Source organism: Numida meleagris, chromosome 5 (assembly GCF_002078875.1).
Source record: "Numida meleagris isolate 19003 breed g44 Domestic line chromosome 5, NumMel1.0, whole genome shotgun sequence".
NCBI classification, from domain to species: Eukaryota; Metazoa; Chordata; class Aves; order Galliformes; family Numididae; genus Numida; species Numida meleagris.
In genome coordinates, this window is record NC_034413.1 from 36294259 (window position 1) to 36314479 (window position 20221).

The 20221-nt window shown below is 47.4% G+C and overlaps 1 protein-coding gene and 1 long non-coding RNA gene across 15 annotated transcripts in view; one reads left to right on the top strand and one right to left on the bottom strand.

Moving 5' to 3' along the window:
* LOC110399528 overlaps positions 1 to 5174 on the top strand; it is a 53052-nt gene extending 47878 nt beyond the window's left edge. For all 3 annotated transcript variants that reach the window (XR_002439257.1, XR_002439258.1, XR_002439256.1), the window contains one exon: positions 4982 to 5174. This is a non-coding gene — a long non-coding RNA (uncharacterized LOC110399528). The remainder of the gene's footprint in view (positions 1 to 4981) is intronic.
* The window catches only part of COL6A3 (collagen type VI alpha 3 chain), a 54913-nt gene continuing 42599 nt past the window's right edge, over positions 7908 to 20221 (bottom strand). For 8 of the 12 annotated variants that reach the window (XM_021398398.1, XM_021398397.1, XM_021398403.1 and 5 more), the window contains 9 exons: positions 19490 to 20188; positions 18574 to 18676; positions 18192 to 18472; positions 16892 to 17152; positions 15015 to 15089; positions 12608 to 12787; positions 12442 to 12495; positions 8492 to 8662; positions 7908 to 8333 (listed from right to left, as the gene is read on the bottom strand). In XM_021398398.1, coding sequence (XP_021254073.1) covers positions 8293 to 8333; positions 8492 to 8662; positions 12442 to 12495; positions 12608 to 12787; positions 15015 to 15089; positions 16892 to 17152; positions 18192 to 18472; positions 18574 to 18676; positions 19490 to 20188 — 1865 coding nt within the window. In that variant the 3' untranslated portion in view covers positions 7908 to 8292. The remainder of the gene's footprint in view (positions 8334 to 8491; positions 8663 to 12441; positions 12496 to 12607; positions 12788 to 15014; positions 15090 to 16891; positions 17153 to 18191; positions 18473 to 18573; positions 18677 to 19489; positions 20189 to 20221) is intronic. The other 4 variants (XM_021398399.1, XM_021398400.1, XM_021398401.1 and 1 more) reach the window with 4 other exon arrangements.

The following is a 20221-nucleotide window of genomic DNA, read 5'->3' on the forward strand; positions in this document are numbered from 1 at the left end:
CCAGTGTGTGGAGATTGCTTTGCAGACATACTCACTCCTCTGTAGGCTGCCTTTTGGCTTTGTGAGCAAATGTCCCTTTGCAAACACCTTCTCAAAAAAAAAAAAATTAAAAAAAAGAGAAAATCAAGCTCAGCAAAAAAAAAAAAAAAAAAAAAGCACTCTGCAGCTCCCAGTTTTTCTTTTTGCCAGTTAACTAAAATAACCAGACCTGGTCTTACATTTCAGAAGAGCTTCTGTCCACCAGGATCTGATGTGGACCCAAAGGGATGGCAGCAGAGAATGTGGGTCCAACAGTCTCTAGAAGTGCAGAGCATCTTAGAGGAGCAGAAGAACTGACAAGAATTAAGTGTTTGCAGGGGATAGGATACTGAGAGAGCTGTGATTGCATGGAGAAGAGAAGGCTCCAAGGAGACCTGAGAGCAACCTTTCAGTATCTAAAGCAGGGCTATAAGAAAGTAGGGGACAGACACATTAGCAGGGTATGTTGTGATAGGACAAGGGGAAATGGTTTCAAACTAAAAGAGGGGAGATTTACTCTGGATATTAGGAAGAAGTTTTTTATTGTAAGAGTAGTAAAGCACTGGCACAGGTTGCCCAGAGAGGTGGTGGATGCCCCGTTCCTGGCGACATTCAAGGTCAGGTTGATCAGAGCTCTGAGCACCCTGATCTAGCTGTGGATGTCGCTGTACATTGCAGGGAAGTTTGACTGAGTGACCTTTAAGGGTCCCTTCCAACTCAATTCTATGATTCTATGTACGCAACAGTTGGACAACTTTTGGGATCCAGGCTTTCTGCTCTCTTGGCTCCCATCACTCACATCCATGCTGTATCCATTGTCTTGTGAAGCCAGCTGCTCGGCAGACTTGACGACCTCTTTTTTACATTTAAATCCTAAATTTCTCTTTTCCCTGTCGACAACTCCCCGGATTTGTTGTCATTCCTGGGGGATGTGATCAATGACAAGTTTTGGATTGTAGTGTCTTCCTTGACATTTAAAGGCATTTACAAGTGGCTTTCCAGCACTTGAAAGTATCAGTGGGGCTTTGATTTTCATCCCGCCTTCCTATAACTCCCAGTGCCACACAATGCATCTTATCCCACTTGCTGCAACCATTTCATCTTGCTAGCATCTCTCTCTTGCAGAAAATGCCAGACTCCAGATCTCTTGCACAGATAGGAAACATTTATTCTCAGAAGGAGTGGTGATGCAGTGGCACAGGCTGCCCGGGCAGGTGGTGGGTTCACCGACCCTGGAGGTGTTCCAGAACCATGGAGATGTGGCACTGAGAGATGTGGTCAGTGGGCATGGTGGGGTGGGCTGGGTTAGGGTTGGGGATCTTAGAGGACTTTTCCAATCTGAATGATTCTATGATACCTCCAAAAAACCAACCTCCTGTGCTATCCCAAAGTGCTGGGAGTGCTTGGAAGTCTTGGTGCAAATAACTGATGGAGCACTGTTTGCATTTCGTGCCCTACAGACTGCACTGCTGCAGCTTACCTTGGTGCTCAATAGCAGTGCACTGCACAGTGCTGTTTGGCAGCATGGCCTCATCTTCCCATCTCTGTGGGCTGCTAGGGACATTCCCAGAGCTTTCCAGCTGGGAAATAGCAGCCGTCTCCGCAGAGAGCCTGATGTCACAAGATTTTTCAGCCTGATTTCCAGAGCAGTGGTCTGGATGTGCTTCAAACTCCTGACTGCTTTTTCCAACCGACGATGTTGCTTGGGATGTTTTCTTTTTTTTTTTCCTGGGCTCTCCCTTCCCCAGCACTCGTACAGCCTCGCAGAGCAATTGGTGTCCCTTCATAGGCACGTCTGTGAAAAATGCAGAGATTTCCTGAGCAGGGTGCAGTGGAAATTCCTGGGATTGCTGGTGCAGACAGACACGTACTTAGCTGCATCTGAGAGGGAACAGCTCAGGAGATGGGTTTTCTGCAGAAATAAATCCTCTCTGCTCATCTTTTTCAGTCTACAGCTATGGGAACAATGTTTTTCCAACCTACACCCCCTCTCTGAGTGTAGTGTGGTCCTTGGGGAAACCAGAGTGGGCAGGGTCCACATTGCCCTGACCTCTCTTCGTGGTATGGGCTTTGCACAGGGATCAGAGGGGCTGGAAACTCATTGCACCCTGCAGTGTTAGCGCCACAACCTTGTTTGCCAAGTCTGGCAATGGTACAGGGAGCAGAGATTTCCAGCATCAGCTCTGCTCGTGGGAGTGAGTGCCACTGCCAGGGGCTGGCTGTCAAGAAGATTTGCAAGGGGGATGTTCTCAGCCCTGTTTTTACGTGACCACTAGCACCAGACAGTCCCGCGGTGGAACACAGCTGTAGGACAATGGCTGGGGCTGACCAGAACACGGCGTGCACTCTTTCGCAATGAGCTTGGCTCTGGGCTAGGTGAAAAATGTCTTTTTTTTTTCTTTTTTCTTTTTCCCCCCAAAAGAAGAAGAAAAGGAGCTTGTTGCAGAACAAAGAGGGGTGGAAACCAGGTGCCATTTTCAGTATGCTACTTCCTAATGATGCCAAAATAGCCACAAGCAAGAAAGGTCTCAAACTCGGAGCTATGAATTGGAGGGGCTAATTGAGTCATGGATGCTCAACCTGGAAAGGAGACGACAAAATTACAAGTGATAGGAAAGTGGTTAGAAGAGATTAAACCATCAGTTTTGCTTGCCCTGCAACAAGTAGCCAAGTAGCAGAAACAGTGTTGGGCAGATTGGAAGCAAAGTACCAAGAATGGGAGGTAGCTCCATGTTGGGCTCTTCAGCCTGGGGTAACCTCAGTGCCCATCTCCAATCTGTAGCAGCTGCCATGCGTGGCATCCTTGCCCATATTTTACGACTGTGGAGGAAACTGAAGCTGCTCAGAGACATGGTGAGGGGTTTTTCACGGTAAAACCTTTGGGTTATTTGCTGGTTTTAGGCCCGTACAGACTCATACATCCTGCTCTACATCTGAAGTCAGGCTTAGGTGCAAAGAATGGGTGCTCTGAAGGGAGCATCTTTGAAGCTGCTCCTCTGCCTTTCCCTCATGTCTTGTTGGCCTCTTCCACCCTGGCAGAGAAGTAGCATGAAAAAGAATTGCTGCAAAAACACCTCTTTCAGAACGTTGATCATCGTTTACTTAGAAATTGCCCCTGCTACAAAAACTGCCAGATTTCCAAGGAAAAATTTGCAAGTAATGAGCAAGCATATTTAACGTTCCTTTCCAAATGGCCCATATTTAAACTTTTGCTTGCTCCACTGTAAGCGATAATACTTTCATCCCAGATTTACACACGCTGCAGTTAAACCCTCAGTAAATATGGGGATGCTCCAAGGGCTGGGAGAAGCAGTGAGCTTGCGGGGCTGCAGGGGTAGGCTAAAGAGTGGCAGCAGTCCAGTTATTTGAAAATCAGGCTGTTCCATGCCCTCTGCTAAGTGCCAGTCAATTGAATGCAATGCTATTTTTTTTCATTAATCTCCAACGCAACCTCCCCATCTGCAGAATTAATCACCGCTGGAAAACTAGACAAATATTTCAGAAATATTTGTCTAGCAACTTTTTTGTGGCCTTTCAGGTTTATACATCCACTCCAGTTCACTGACCATGCTGAAACTGGAAGATACCATACATAGACTGTATTATATATATTGATTACTTTCACGCTTAAATGATTCCTATCTTGTTTTAGGAGTGATAATTTATTTGGCCTTTACTTTCCTACGATGGAGGCTGTCACATCTTGGACCAGGCTTTGAGCAAGCTGATTTAGCTGTAGGTGTCCCTGCCCACTTCTGGGGAGTTGAACTAGATGGCCTTTAAAGGTCCCTTCCAACTCATGCAATTCTATGATTCCATGATTCTATATCCATCCTCAGCACAGGGCTGCCTCCAGAGCCTGCTTCTCCTTCTGCCTGCCCTTCCTCAGCGTTGCTCTCCAGGAGACCACAGTGATAGACATGCCGATGTGCAAATCTTCAGACACTAATTTTCCCGGGCTGCATCTTTGTTGTACGGGATTTTAATGGAGTAACAGAATGAGGTCATCACAGCCGGCTGCATTTTTATTTTGGCGTGGTCGCTATAGCAGCAAATGTCAAAACAAAACATATAGTTCACCAAAGCAAAGTTTCCTGGCTGATGGTATTCATTTTTCTTTATGAGCTGACTTTGGAAGACAGCAAAGCTGCAGCCAATGGAAACTCAAATGTCTTTCTCTCTCCCCTGTCTGCTCCTCCGTCTCTGCAGCGATCGAGATAAAGGTTAGACATCTGTTTTGGATCTGCTCTCTTTAAGTGAAGGAAAGACCCACTCCTGCTGTCTCATAAATCACCCTGAAGCCGGAGCACGGTCCCAACTAATTGCAGTTTGCCCCACGACATACACCTCAGGCCTGGGCTCTGCTGCTGGGAGGGCTGAGCCTCCTGCCTGCTGACTCCTGCCATTTTGTGAACACTCCCCACCTGCTCTGCAGCCGGCTGTCACCTACACAAGTGAGGGGTCAGGATCATAAAATCATGGAATCACCAAGGGTGGAAAAGACCTCCAAGATCATCCAGTCCAACCATCCACCTACCACCAATATTTTTCACTAAACCATGTCCCTCAGCACAACATCTAAACATTTGTTGAACACCTCCAGGGTCAGTGACTCCACCACCTCCCTGGGCAGCATGTTCCAGTGCCTGACCACTCTTTCAGAGAAGAGATTTTTCCTAATGTCAACCTGAGCCTCCCCTGGTGCAACTTGAGGCCATTCCCTCTTGTCCTCTTGCTAGTTACATGGGAGAAGAGACCAACCCCCACCTCACCACAACCTCCCATCAGGGAGTTGTAGAGAGCAGTACAGTAACATCTGGATGGGGTTCCTCCCTCCTGTTGTGTCTACTGCACCAGTCAACTTAGTGTATTTCACAGGGTCTTCGCAGGGTCACTCAGCTTAGTTTCACTGGGTCTTTGCAATCTTTCCTAATTTTTCACAAACTTTCTCCCACTTGACTAGGATTGGAGTCACGCTGCAGCACTCCAGCCTGCGACAGAGGGACAAAAGGGGAAGGACAGACAAACACCTATCCAACACCTACTCCAGAAGGCAGCACAAAGAAGAGGATGTAAAGCAGGACAAACAAGAGTGGCTTGTGCAAGAACTCCTGTATTAGAATTGAGTTTGTAAGTAAAGTAAAATAGCAAACAGAGTTTAGAGGAGCGTTTTGTTTCTTCCTGGAAGCACAAGCAGAGGAGGGGAAGGCCAGCGACGTTCCAGGAGGGCAGCATCTAGCAGCACGCCTGCGCTGAGCAAGCTGGGACGCGGAGCTGTGCCAAGCTATTTTTACTTCTGCTCCAGTCCCGCAGCCACGCTGGCAGATGTGCTCCCAGCTGCAGATGACTTCCATGTGTAACCCTGCACTGGCTAGGGGCCCAGGGCGTAGTGTGCTTCCTTAAAAGGCCCGGGAGAGCAAGGCGATGCCCAATCCCAGGGGCGGCTGGCCACAGGGGCCCCAAGCCGCCCTCTGCCCTCGGGAAAGCCCAGAGTGGGCCTTCACAGCATGACATGGGGTCGTTGGGAGCAGTGAGGGGGAAAGGGTGCTGCAGCAGGTGGGAAGGATGATTCACAGGTCGCTGTAACCTCCTGCTCCCACCTAAAAGGAGAGGCTGCAGAGGAAGCAGTGTGTTGGAGCATGGGATGGGTCCAGTTTGCATGCAGGCAACGTTTGTAACCCCTGAAAGCGAAAAAGGGGGCTTTCAGCATGCCCCGTGCACGCTGGAATGCAGGGCAGGCTGCTCTGTCCTCCAGGCAGCTACAGTTCAGTGCAGACAATATGAGAAACAACGATAATAATAAGTGCAATAAAAAGTCAATTCCCTGTTCCCTCCTTCTCTAATGGAGCCCTTGTGATGTGCTCACAGAGGGTGCCAAATAAGCAGCACAGCTTCCCAAGTATGGCTGCCAGGGTTCAACTCATGCCCAGCTGAAGCAGCATCCCCAGCCACAGCTTGGTACTGATGGGAAATGTCATGAGCTGGGCTGCTCTGTGAGCTGAGAATGGCATAGGAACACCTCAAAATGTGAATTCTCATGGGGACAAAGCCTGGGGCAGACCTCAGTCCTATGTGCTCTCTTTGCTACTATGCCTATGCTCCCAAAAACATCAAGGTGAGCCTCTTGGACTCCTAGACAGCATTGAGCAGCGAACTGGAGGTGTCTTTCCAGCTCTATTTAGTCTTTTAAGTGGTGTTATGGAAGGCTAAGCATCCTTTTGGGAGGGCTGTGTTCAAAGGCAGGGGCGTACTCATGTTCTCCTTGTAGAGCTGTCCTGAAGGGCTTCAGAAAGTAGTATCCCGAAGTGTGGTTCAGATGGACACCAGCTCACCTTCTCCTCATACCAGTCCCACTCTGGTCCTTGGAAGAAGGCACTGGAGAAACCCTGATCTATAGGACTGGCCTCTTTGACAAAATGTGTTGAACCAGTGCGATCGTGTTCTCCGGTCTGTTAAAGCCTTCCTTCTCTGGACCTGCTTAAGTTTTGGCAGTGAGCAGCCCCCTCTATGTTGTGTATCTACACAGCTCATGCCTTCTTCTCAGCTCCTCTGCTTGGCCGTGGGAAGCACTGCCAAGCCCCCTTGGAGCTGAGGCTCACCAAGATGTAGGACCCCAGCCCAACCCTCTGCGGTGCTGTGTGGAGGCAGGAGTTGGACTCTGATCCTTATGGATCCCTTCCAACTCTTGAAGCGTCTCATCTTATGAGAATTGCTGAGCTGCCATGGCAAGGGGCGACCTGGCAGAGAAAAGAGCAAATCCTAAGCTGGTAATTGCATCACGATGCCCTTTTTTTTTTGCATTATCCATACAGGGTGTGTCACGCTCATTGCAGCCTCAGTAATTCTAAGTAAAAGCATAGGGCAAGTAGCAGTAAGTGCAGTACAAGCTGCAGAGAGCAAGGGGGGAAAGGGCAGGAGAACGGGGCCAAAGCTGACCGGAGGGTGCAGACAAACATGCACAGCACTGTGAGTCACCAGGAGCTGAAGCCAAGGCAGTCAGCAGGCTCTCTTGCCTCTCTCCAGGAAGGCTGAGCTACCTTGAGGGAGCTCAAATACAGACAGGAACAAAGGACAGAGTTAAAATGGTCATGACCACAGACAGCAAAGCAAACATGAGACAATGCCCATGGTGTCATTAAGTTGTGTAGGGTGGAAGGGACATCCTCTCTGGTCTGACACCTTTCAAACCAAGGCCAGCTGAGACTGTGTTGCCCAAAGCAATGTCATCCAGGAGATTTCATGACTGTCTCCTGGGACATCCCAGTTTCCACCTTTCCCAAGCTAGAAAGCCCCAGGTCACCAGCAGCATCTCAGTGATGTCCCCCCCATACTACAACCATCCTCCCTCTCATGGCCATTCCTTCCAAATAAATGGTTTCCAAACCAAAATCACTCCACTGATGCCCATCACGACTTTTACAAACAGAAGGACAAAAGCATGAGTTTCTCAAAACCTCCATTAGACTTTATTTAAAAGTTCTTTGTATAGACTTCCTGACACAGAATCCACAATAAAAATAAAATTCCCCCTCCCACCCACCCACCTCACCCCAAATTGCTTTGCTTTGTGTTTTATAAAACATACAACATGAGAAGAATGCCGGAGACATTCTACACCACAATTTAAAAATTCATTAACTGAGGCCTTGGTCCCAGCAGTGCATTTGCATTTGAAAACCTTTTCCTTGCTCGTTTGGTTGGCCACATATATTACAAATGCATACAAGAGATCTAGTTTGAAATCTAATCCAGCAAAAGGAGAAACAAAAAAAAAGGAAGAATGGAAAATTGAACCACTTATTTATCAGAATTAGCTACTCCCTTACACAAAGGCTTTCCATGTGCAGTTATGCTCAGTTATGAAAATGATAAAAGCAAGCATGTAACAGTTGCAATGAAATTATTATGATGATTTTTATTTATTTATTTGCTAATTTTTGCGCTGCCTTAGATAGGCAGACTGCCGGAATCGGAAAGAAAGGGTAATTTAGAGATGTGTTCAGACACAATAACAGTCTGCAATTAGGTAAATATTTTGTAATGTTGAAGCTATACAATATACCCTGGACACACGTAGCACTCAGTCCACAAACAGTTTAGCACCATATTGATAGGTCATGCGGCAAAACCCTTTCTTCAAGCTTTGCTTTCGAAGTTAAAAGCATGAAATAGTGCAGTGCAAGGTAGTCTATACCCTTAGCTTCTATTGGGGTAAGGTGGCGACAGTTGATGCTCCTGGCTGTCTCAGAGGTATGTGTTGGCATGTTGCTGGCTCTATGTTCCTATCGTCGTCACCACACCAGGGCTGATGTTACCTGAGGAAGTTTGATGGAGAAGGAGAAAATATGTGAGGTTACTGTGCAGGATGCTGAGGGAGGGCAAGTGGGTCACCTGCTGGGACTTGCTATGAAGCCCATACCACCCTCAGTCCACCTGCAGCTCCAGGGCATTGTGGCCACGTGTGGGTGCTTACCAGGGCTGCAGGCTTTTTCACATTCTTTCTGCGTGTTGAATCTGTTCTCGTTGCCTCCGCAGCCGCCGTACCAGAACCTGGCACAGCTCTTGGTCTTCAGGTCGTAGTGCCACTTCAGCACAAAGTCCCTGCAGGTCCCCTCCTCTTTCTGCAGCAGGCAGATGTCCATGACTGCAGAGAAAAACAGGGGAAGGAATAGTCAGCTAGAGGTCTGGGGTCCTGGGCTAAACACAGGCTCTCTCAAGACTTGTGCATGGTAGGGAAATGCTGGTGAACAGGGCTGGCATGCAAGACCAGAAGGGGTGAACACAGCCTAGATGTTGCCTGGTGTCCTGTGGCTAAGCTCGGTCTCTGCATTGGCAAAGAGAAGGTCTTTGCGTGTCTTTGCCCAGCACTGAGCCCAAGAGGATGCCAACCCTGCTCTTCAAGCCATCAGTTGTGTTGCTGGTGTAAATCCACAGCACGATGCTGAGCTGGAGTAAAGGCAGAGAGAAGGGCATGTGCCACATGGCAGCAATTGTCTGCAGATCCCCTAGATTTCTAGGAAATGAGTTGGCAGGTATCAGAACTGGGTCTCAAGGGAAAAAGCGTTTTTGCTGTCATTTTCCCTTTAAAAGCAGTGGCTTCCCCTGAAAAGAGAAATATTCTGCATGAAGATGCTCCCAGACCTGCTGCACATAGCCCCATGGCATCCAGCTTCTCTTGCTGGAAAAGTGGGCAGCAAAACACCAAAGTACCTGGATGTGTTAAAATGTAACTTCCAATGAATAGTTTTTAGACAGTTTGAAACATCTTTATCAGCCATTAATTATATGTTGATATTTATTTTAGAAGTCACAAACAAGGCTGCATGCTGGGATGCAGAAGCACCCCGTGCTTGGCTCAGCATGGCACCAACCTCAACCATCACAATTCTGCCTGGAAAAGCCTTGGGTGTGAGTGAAAATCATAAATGGGGGACAAACCAAGGATCTGTAAAATGCCCAGCAATGAAAAACGGATGAGGACAAGGGGAACTTAAATGGGCAAAGCATGGAGTCTCTCTTATTGTAGTGTTTTAGCAACCATGTGAGCAAGAGCCTTTTTCAATGAAGAATTTTTAAAATTACAATCAAAATAATCTTTTACCTTATTTCTTTTCCAAGAGGAGAGACCAACCTGTGTATACAGAGTACACCAGCAGTGAGTGGCCAGGAAATCCATCTCCTGAACTTGTGTTGTGGTAACCTTGTCTTAGGATCATACCCTTTGTAAAATGCTATAGATGGGGTGCTAGAAATCAAGGTACTCTGACCTACCAGAAACAGTGCCCACATATCCACAAGGAGATATGTGGAAGAATATAAAGAGTTAATTAGTGAAGGGGTATACTTGCAAGCAAGTTTTTTGGGAATTTGATGAGAGAAAATGCATGCTAAGCCCTTTCAAAATGTTCACGGGAAGAAGGATGCAGAGTATTATCCCTGAAATCCTGACTAGAAAGTAGGTCTGGCAGCAAATCCTAGAAAATAAGAAAGTGCTGGGGGCAGGTTTGCTTTAAAGGAAATTGCAGCTGGTGCTGGCCGCTACCCAGAGCACAGGAATGCTGCAGCCAGCGGGACAGGGAAAGGGAGAAATCAGTGTCATGGACCCCAGGGACAGGCAGCACCCTGCCTGAAGTCTCCCTGTCTGCTCCTTCTAATTACATTTTCTCTTTTCTTTGTGTGCTGCAGGCACAGAGCTGAGCAGGTCGCTGCCCAATCTTGCATGGGTCAAACTGAGCAGAGGTTTGTTGGCTGGTTTGAGGTATGAGCTGGGAACACATCCTTCTGAGAGAGAAGTGTTGGAAGGGACTCTCTTGTCCACAGACAGTTTGCTTTGCTTGTTGAAGTAGGGTTTCTTTTTAAATCTCTGCTTCTCCTAGGAATTTGAAATCAATATTTGAACTTCTAATTCAGCTTTGTTATCAAGCTCCTCCAGCCAAAAGCTTCCCCATCCCTTTGGCAGGCTCTTTTTCTGTTTATTCTGCTGAAAGCCCTTCTCCCTTCTGTCCTGCCTTCCAAAACGCCAGCGGAAGCGAACACCAGAATGACTCATCTCCAAACCCTGCACACCCTTTCCAGCCATCACTCAGTCCATGGGAGGGACCCTACATTTTCTCTTGCAGCATGAGGAGAAACCATCCTGGCTTTTTCACCCCATTGTCCTTTTTGATGGCAGCAGGAGCTTTCAGGATCAGCTCATGGACAAGGAAATTCAACAGTGGTGTTGGAGGCAGATCCGATTTCAGTGCTGGCTTGAGGAAAACTGCTGTGCTGCATTAGCTGAAGATTGCCTTGAAGCGTGACCTCCCATTTGCCAGCCCCAGTATTCACGCTGTGTGGGCTGGTGCCACCCTCCAGACCCAGAGCACATGGGATGTCTCCATACCCCATCTTTCAATTGTTCCATCCAAACTACTGAATGGCATTTGGTCTGAGACCTTCCCCTGCCAAAAACCAAGCCTTACCCAAATTTTTTGAAGAGCGAAGGAGCTAAAATGTGCCTTAAGTGCCATCTGGCTCCATCATATTCAAAAGATGGGGGCTGCCAGCATGAGCGGAGTTTTTAATTCATCCCATAGAGAAAAGGCATCCGAGCCTTAGGTGCATATATAATTTTGTCATGGTAAAAAAAAAAAAATGGACCTATAAATTGCAATAATTAAAGGCTAACCAAGCATTGATTCCATGGGGAGATGGATGTGGAACACATCCAAAGAGCCGTAGGTTTTGGGAAACTGAGGCATTTCTCAGTGTTGCACCTGGCTCTGGCCCTGGCCATGGGCTGAACCAAGAGCCTGACTCAATGCCCAGCATCTTAAAAGCTGAGCTGTATGTGTGCTCCTGTGTTTCTTTTTCCGCAGCATACTGTTTTGCAGAAAACAAAAAGAGAAGGGAGAGAAAGCAATGAATAGAGCGGGGGACCCTCGTGGGGTGGACAGAGACATTAGCGTCTCTCCAGGGCCCCTCTGTTGCTTTTCTTGACTATCTGCCCAGGGCAGAATGGTGCCAAGTTTGTGAAATCTAAGCGGAACAACAGTTGCTGGAAACATCATCAAGGCATGTGATGATGATCAGAAGGGGCTAGGCTTTGGGATGGGGTTAGCAGAAACACATGTTACTCCAGAGAACCATGGACCAGCAAGGCTTCCCCGCTTTGTGAAGGTGAAATCGTGCTCCAGGCTCAAGCCATTAGTTTCTGCACAAGCCTCAACCTCAGTATCAAAGCTCACTTTGCTACTAGCTTTCTCCCTTTTCTCGGCAAAGGGCCCCAAAAGATTGTGAGAAGGGGAGACTGCCATGATAGAAAGGCTTTTGGAGGTCAGGTTCCCATCCCACCACCCTGCTTCGCCAACAGAGGTGACTGCAAGTCTCTACTTTCTTCCCAGGTCTTGAAACCTAGGGGCTTAGAAATGCCCTGAGTAAAGGAGCTTGTTGCCACTTTCCTGTGGGCTCCTTCCTCAGCTTTCATTTTTACTTTTGGTCCAAAAGGAAAATATCTGCTCACAAGACCTGTGCCACATGGAGTAATTTTCCTTGCGAAGTATTTGCAGTTCTTTGCATCACAACAAAGGCACGCTGATGAGCGGTGGAATTGCTTAGCCATGCAGTGATAACAAAAGATGCTTTGGGACCACAGAACACTCCAGGATGCTGCTGCACACTTCTCACAATATCCAGCGTGTCTTTGTGTTAGCTGTGGTTTGCACCTGGGTTGTGCAACTGCAGTTTCTCCTGGGATGAGACAAGGCATGCAGGTGACTTGCTCATGCAAAGCGGATGGTGGGGTATGGCCACTCAGGGAGCAAATGCAAACCAAGGCCCTTCTGCTGATGATCTTGTAATGGACAAGCATGGATGCGTGCCATGAAATGGTGAATGTGAATGATGGATGTGCTTCATTTTATGATTAATTTTTTGATGTGTTACCTGGCGATAATCTTTTCTCAAGGGGTGGCTGCTGCATGGTTTTCTCAGCTGCTGCTGGAGGAAAAAGTGTGTGGGTTTGGTGTTTAAATGATGTTTTCTCTCTGATCCAAACATTATTTGAAATGTTGATAAAAAGTGAAAGGATGAACCCCCGTGTGGTACTTACATGGTTTCAAGCATTTGCTATTGCACTCAGCTTCAGTCTCAAATCTATTGGCATTACCACCACAGCCACCATACCAACCCTGGCTGCAGATCTTGTGTTTGTAGTCAAAGAACCACACAACCTGATAGTCCTTGCACTGCATGCCCATGTCAAAGTCCAGCAAGCAAGGGTCTGCCAAATCTGCATATCAAAAGGTGCAAAGGTTAAATGATTCCGAAAGGGTTAAAAGCTGAGAAAAGGAAAGAGATTCAGGAAAGGGAAAAATAAAATAAATAAAACCCAAAGCATTTAAAAACATTGGAAGCCAAGAGGGTTGGATCAGACCATGCGGGTGGCTCATACTTCTGCTGGTGGCCTTTCCTTGTCGCACCATTTCTGTTCCCCCTCTCACTAAACACCAACTCAACCCATCCCAACCCCACGTCCCCATGCTGGGGCGGTGTGAGCAGGATTGGGCCTTCGCACAGCTCCCCCCATCTATTTCCAAAGGTCTTTGTCTTGGCAGTTACTTTAATTCTTAAGCATGTTTATTTTATCTTTAAAGGCAAGCCACACCTGGTAGACTTTAGGGCTTGATGAGGATTTAAACATAGGTATTTTTCCTGTCCAGAAATGATAACTTAGGCCCAAATCCCAGAGTTTTTATTAGCAAGGGCTATCAGTGCTATCAGCTGCATTGCCTATATAAGGACAGCACAATTTGGGGCTTCCTCCAAGGTTTGTGGGAAGATTTATGTATGGTCTCTCGTGTTGTGCAGAGAACTAGAGAAGACTCACTTAAACAACCCATCCCCAGTGCCCTGCTCTGTGTAATGTCCTCAGCCTGCTGAAAAACTTCAGATTAGCAGCACCATCCTTGGAGGCCTCCAGAAAAGGCTTTCCCCTGACAGCCAGATGCCATAAATCCTTGGGCAAGGGCACTTGCTGCAAATGGATCACAAAAAGAGCTGGGACTCAGAGGTCTGCCTTGATATGCAGAGCACACAGTACATCCAGACATATGGACACAGCACTACACCTTGTCTCTAAAGGGCTGGCACATGAGGGGTTAAGCAAAGCCAGGGCATAGGTTCATGTCTCTTGGAGGGGACTAGCCAGGAGGGGGCCTGGCCAGTGGGAATGCATGGGAGGCACTGCAGATGCAGGAGGAGAAGCCATTCAGAGCATCACAGCAGTGATGGGACATGCATCAAGACACAGGAAAGATGTTCCTTGAGACCTCCAGCAGCTGGGCAAGGTCCATCCCAGACCTCCACCTGCTGCTCATTGAACCTAACACCCTTCTCCCATTCCTCCTCAAGATCCTGATGAAGATGATGAGCCACAGTGAACAAGAGGCTTATTAAAAAAGAAAAGTTCTTATACGAGGATGGCTTTTAGATGTTAGATCTACAGTCCATGCCTGTGACAGCTTTATGAAGGCCACAGACCTTTCCAGTTCTGTAGAGAAAGAGTTATGGCCCAGCACTTACTTACAATGTGATTGTATTATAGGGCTGATACAATGAGCTTGATGTCAACAAAAGCAATGAGACAACACTTTAACAGCTGCAGTGATTATGGGTTACTAACATACGTTAATGTGATTATCAACCGAGTGGGATCTGACAGCTTGTTTGTTAGTGGTTTCCTGTGATAAGCCACTGATGGTAGAGAAATGGGGAGGGCAGCTGGTAAGCTGTCAATCAGCTAAATTTAAGCTTCCGTGCAATCCCTGGCTACTGGTTAAGTCCTTGTTGAGAGCTGTGCTAAACCAAAGAGCCATGACCTGTTCTTTGTGATAAACCAGAAGGGAGGAAGTGAACAATTTGATATTTGATGCCTGTAGCTATGTTTACATGCACGAGGTAGGCCATAGGGTGCAATGTGTTCCTGGGGAGTGGCTAGCGCTTGGGTTCTATCTCGTCTCCCAGCTCCATTATGGAAATTAGGCCTGGTCTGAGGTTCCTGCAAAGGTCACAGTGGTTTTAGCAGGCTGTGGATCTAGCATGGGTCTGAGGCCTCATGCAGGGTGTCAGCCTTTATGCCCAGGGCTTTCATCTAGTTCATGATCTGTTGGCTCTCCAAGGCAAAGAACTTGGAAATCCTTTGATCCTTGTAGGGCTATGTTTGCTCTGAGGAAGCTCATGTCTGGGAGTGGGCAAGGGGAAGACTGGTGCCACTGGTCAGGATCTTCATAGAATGGCTTAGGGTGGAAAGGACCTTAAAGATCACCGAGTTCCAACCCCCCTGTTGTAGACAGAGTTGCCACCACTATATCAGGCTGCCCAGGGCCCCATCCAACCTGGCCTGATCGTTTTCATGGTCCTCCTCTGGACCTGCTCCAACAGCTCTGCAGCTTTCTTTTTCATGGGGGGTCCTTCTGAGAGCTCCCCAGCCCATCTCTCCCTTCGGCACCAATACTCACCATTTTCAGGCCCTTCCAGTGGCTCAGCATTCAGCATCATGTTGGCCAGGGCCACCTTGGGCTGTGCCGGGGTCTCTGGGGAAGACAGAAGGAGCGGTCAGCCAAGGGCAACCATGTCCTACAGCAACACCCTTGGGGATCCCCACCACCCACAGGAGGAGAGCTGGCCATGCTGGCAAGCCAAAGCACAGTGTGAAACAAACCCACTGGCCGCAATTCAGCAGAGAGATCAGGGGACACGCAGGTTGCAGGAATCAGGCCTGGATCTGTTTATCCTAGCATGTACGTTTCAGAAATGTTTATTGGATGCAGCTGACACAATGAGTAATCCAGCCACAACTGCCTGGCTGCGCCAGGATGCTTCACATTGCTCTCCTCAGTTAGCAGCAATGCTGCGTGGTTGGGCTTTTCTGTGGTGGCGGCTATGGAGATGAGACTCAACCAGCTCTGGGAGGCCACCACTCTCCTCACAGCATGAGATGGGGCAGGGGCTCTGGAGGAGCAGATGTGGCCTCTCAGTTTAACTTTGCTCCTCTAGGCTTAGAGAGGGCAGAATAGGACGACATCCTCCAAGGGAACAAAGAGGCTGTGATGAATGTTCTCTTGCTCCCCTGCAGTCTTCAAAGATTGTCTGTGCACTGCACAAAGGGCTTCAGTGATGCTTTGCCCTCATTCCCCACATCACAGCCTCGCAGCCCTCTGGGGACTCAGTCATTGAGGACTGTCACTGGGGGGAAAAATCTCTTGTGTTGGAAAGGAGACCATGGTTCATGTTGCATCATGCTCCTTCCAGAGGGCTGGAGGGCTGCAGCCACAAGAACCAATGGATTCATTTTTCTCTGGAGGAGGGAAATGTCTTGAATGGATTTGAGTGAAGAGGACAGTGCTACCTGTTGTTAAGGCCATGTAGGTGGTATCACTGCTGCCTGCTTAATTTGTTCCCATTCAAGGTTTCTATAGGAAATGAAACTTCCCTGGGCACTGAGGCTCTAAGTCAACAAGTGCAACTGTTACTTCTACAAATTGTATTTTCTCAACATTTTTGTGGGCATGTTTATTGCCCATGAAGGTAAGAGACTTCAGACCTGATCCAAACCCACTGAAGCCAAAAGAAAGGCTCCTTGTGGGCACTGGAGGAGGCTCTAAAGTGCCAGAACAGCCAGAGGCAGCACTGGTGGCACCAGCACAGTCTTTGCCACATCGGCCAGCCAAGGCGTCTCTATGCCAAACTACTGAAGAAAAAGGCTGGCTTTCTCTTATAGAACAACTTTTGGCCATGACAGAGGGTTCGGTGAGGATTTACATGGGATCTGTGCATGTGCAGCTTGATCCTCAAAAGGCTAAATTCACCTTTTAATTCCTTCTGTGTGCTTTATTTGGATATTATAGTATGCGAAGCAAAAAGATACTATGAGGATTATTCTCAGAGAAACAGCTTTTCTTGCTTATTTTGCAATCAGGCTGGTCTGAATCGGCTCTCTGTTAACCCTGTTTGGCTCTTATTAGTAATTACTGCAATGCTATCTGGACCCTAGGAGGACTCATTGTGCAAAGCCTTCTGCACGCACAATGAGACAAACACCCCTCTGGGACTGGCTTTAATTCTCCCACAGTCTGAGTAAATTTAACATCACTGAAGTATCAGCTTGCATTTGCCAAAGAAACACATTGCAATGTTTCGTGAATGGGTCTTGCTGCTGGTACAGAGGATACGTGGAAAGCAGTGACACAACTGAGCATTACCAGGGCTGAGACCATTTGTACTGACTGATTCCTCCTTCCTTACATGTTTTTTTTCCACATTTTGTGTCCAGTGTCTTAAATTGGGGGGAAAAAAATTAATGAACATTGGTATGTTTTCACCAAGAGGAACTTACTTGTGCTGAATGTCCCCGTGTAGGTTACTTTGGGTTGGGATTTCAGGTAGCCGGTAATGAAGATGAGGTATTTCTGTCCACTTCTGAGCCCCCCAATGACACGTTCGGTACCAGTTACATTTTGCTTCAGCACAAGAGAGTGGTCGTGTGCTAAGGTGATGGTGAGATCAAATACGTAGGCGCTGTGTGGCTCAGGGCTGGCCCAGCGCAGCCTGGCACTGTTCTCGGTGACATCAGTGATCTGGATGTCATTCATCTTTGCTGCAATTTGGGAATTGGAAGGAAAAACTGAGTGAGTGTCTGGAGAGGAAAGGGCTCAAAGAAAGGTGGGAATCTACTTGTGGCATGTTGATCCCCAGCATGCTGCAGGGAGGCTTTCTTTTTCATGGCCTGGATGAGGATCTCAAAGCAAAGCCTGCCTCAGACCTAATGTAACCTTAGGCAAGTCACAGAAGCTGTTAGAGAAAGGTTTTCCTGCTACAGAGGAGCATTGGATGAGGCCTTACCACTGCTTGGAAGAAACAGTGGAACAAGAAATACCCAGAAAATCTTGTTCCCTGCAAGCAGACGAAAGCATGGACCTTGCAAAAGCTGTTTTTACATGGAGATGTGTTCATCAACTGGCTCTGCTTTTGACAGATGTTCTTTGTTACTGGTTCATTTTGTGCAGAGCTGCCTGCACCCCCCTGCAGGAGTACATGAGAATGCTTCTTTACGTGAACTGTGCTCATATGGAAGAGCTTTATCATTCCCAGTGAGGCCTCCACACTGATTCAGTGATGAATGAACTTCAACTATTTATATTAGCTGACAGAGAACTCAAACAACCTCGTTGTATGAATCACCATAAATAGCAAAACTTAGCTAGGGGGATAAAAACACTGAAAGCAAATGGACCATGCTAAAAAGAGAAGTCACCATGTTACTGGGCTAAGCAGCAGATAATGGATTGTCCCGTTCTTAGATCACAGAGTCATTAAGGTTAGAAAAGGCCTCTAAGATCCCCAAGTCCAACCCCAACTCACCATGCCCACTAACCACGTCCCTCAGTGCCACATCTCCATGGTTCTGGAACACCTTGCTGGGCATCCCTCGCCAATGCCTCACCACTGTTAGAAACTAGTACAATTTTCCAGTTTTGCACCTGAAAGTGTCTTTCTGCGAGCACAAAACTTGGCTTCCTAGCAACATTTTCCATTAGGATGGCCCTCTTGGAAATGAAGAAAAGCCCAACTCACTACAATACAGCCAAACTCATACAAGCAAGTGACACTAGGCGTGGGGACAGCCTTTCACATACCACCTTGTCTTCTCCTGCCGCTCGCTGCTGCAGCTGTGGTGCTTGCTGTGGTGCGGCTGGTGGCTTTGGTGTTGGCAGCGGTGCTTCCTTGGCTCTGTACAGTGGCATTCACGTGGACAGTAGTGCTCTCTGTGGGCCTCTCTGCGGCTCTGGTCTGGGCCGTGGTGCTGGCAGTGGTGGTCCTGGCATGGGCACTGGTGCTTGCAGCAGGCTTGATGGTGGTGCGTAGCGTGGTGGTGGTGCTTATGGTTCGGGTTACGGTTGCGTTGGGGGCCATATATCTATCCGAGCAAAAAGCAGTTAGTATGTCCTTTTTCTCATATTTATTATTTTCCCAAATACTACAGAAACAGAATTTTGGAAGTCTGGAGGAGCTACTTACACTGCTTTTTGTCCAGTATGCCCAGGGCTCTTGGGTGTTTGATCTCCCTGGAGCCACTTGCACTGTTTCCTTATTTCTGGAGACAGGTAGAAAGCAAAGTCACCTGGAGATGGAGAGAGATTGGCATTAAATACTGGTGTTGAGGGTGGTTGTAACCTACCAACACTGCATTACATGTATTTCTTCTTGATTAAAAAAGCTCTTCTCTTTGCTTGCTCTTGTTAAAATCTATGGACTATCTCCTGATGTGTAGTGTGGTCACTGCAGCATCCTGGGCAAAGAGACCTGTTATTCCAGCATACAAAGAGCAGTAACTGCAAGATACTAGATGGCTGTATGTTTTAGTCTGTCACATGTAAACAACATTCTCATAGCAAAGCACTTCCAACCACATTTTTAGTATTTTACTGAGAGGTTTCCAGGATCCCTGTAAGCAGTGGCTGGAAAAATCAAAATGAAAAAAACTCAATGTTTATTTGCTGGGAAAGATGTGTGCATGTTGGCTTCTTATTCTACTGCAAGACAAGCTCCAATTCAGAGCCTCAGGAGAACCAGATCCAATGGCACACATTGTAGATCAGCTAGTATGCCAGGCACGATTAGGTCAGATCCCCCAGATGAGCCCCTGGAGACCAAGCCAAACTAGATGCACACACAGACTCTACTTGGTGGATCAAGAGACTAAAAAGGTGCATGGGCTGGGGAGGCCAAAAGGACCCCAAAACACAGACATTCAACTGGACAGACCTACAAGCAGTAACAAAGTGCCAAACGCTATAGAACGTATAAAACAAGGTGACTTCTTCAGTGGTACTACTGCCCAGTTAGATGGTCAGGACAGAGACAACCTGGCAGACTAATCCCACTAAGGTCAGCTGTTGCCCCTTCCACACTGGCTGCAGGATGTTATACTTACTTCTGATAAAAGATGGCAGCAGTCTCCCAAAGCGTAGTAAGGGTTCTTCATGAAGCTCTCCGGGTTTAGAGACCAATTTGAAGAACACATCATTTGGCTCACTAGCTAGGCTATAGATATTCTTGACATCCACATTCTTGCCGATGCCCAAGATAACGAACAAGTATCCTTTGCATTTTGCATCAATTACAGCCTCCTGCAAGTACTCAAGTTCTTGTTTTTCCATTTTTCCAGTTATCATGAGAACTATGACTTTGAGATCCCGAGGGTTTGGTGCACTTTCAAAAATATGAGCCACTGTGTGTTCAACTGCACTTCCCATAGCCATTGTGCCGTAGAGCTGGGTCATTTGGTTGTGTAAGTAATTAATGATCTTCTCTTTGGATCCATAATCAGTTAGTGAAAACTCTGTTTTCACTGGTGGGAAACTTGAGTTGGTTTCATGTTCATAAGGAGCTTGCTGGAGAACTGCCACTCTTGCGTGGTGCTGAGATATTTTTGGCTCAGAGCTGACTTCCATGTTACTTATGAGGTGGGAAATGTACTTCTTCATCTCATTGAACTGCAGAGGTGTGGTGGACTCCGAGCTATCCATGATGAAGGCTATGTCAGTGTCTACATCTGTTGGGGCTGCCCTTCTGTCTCTGAATACAGGTCTTTGACTACCATAACCACAGATAGGATCAGGTTCACACACATCTAGGGCAGAAACACAGCAGATCTCACCTGGAG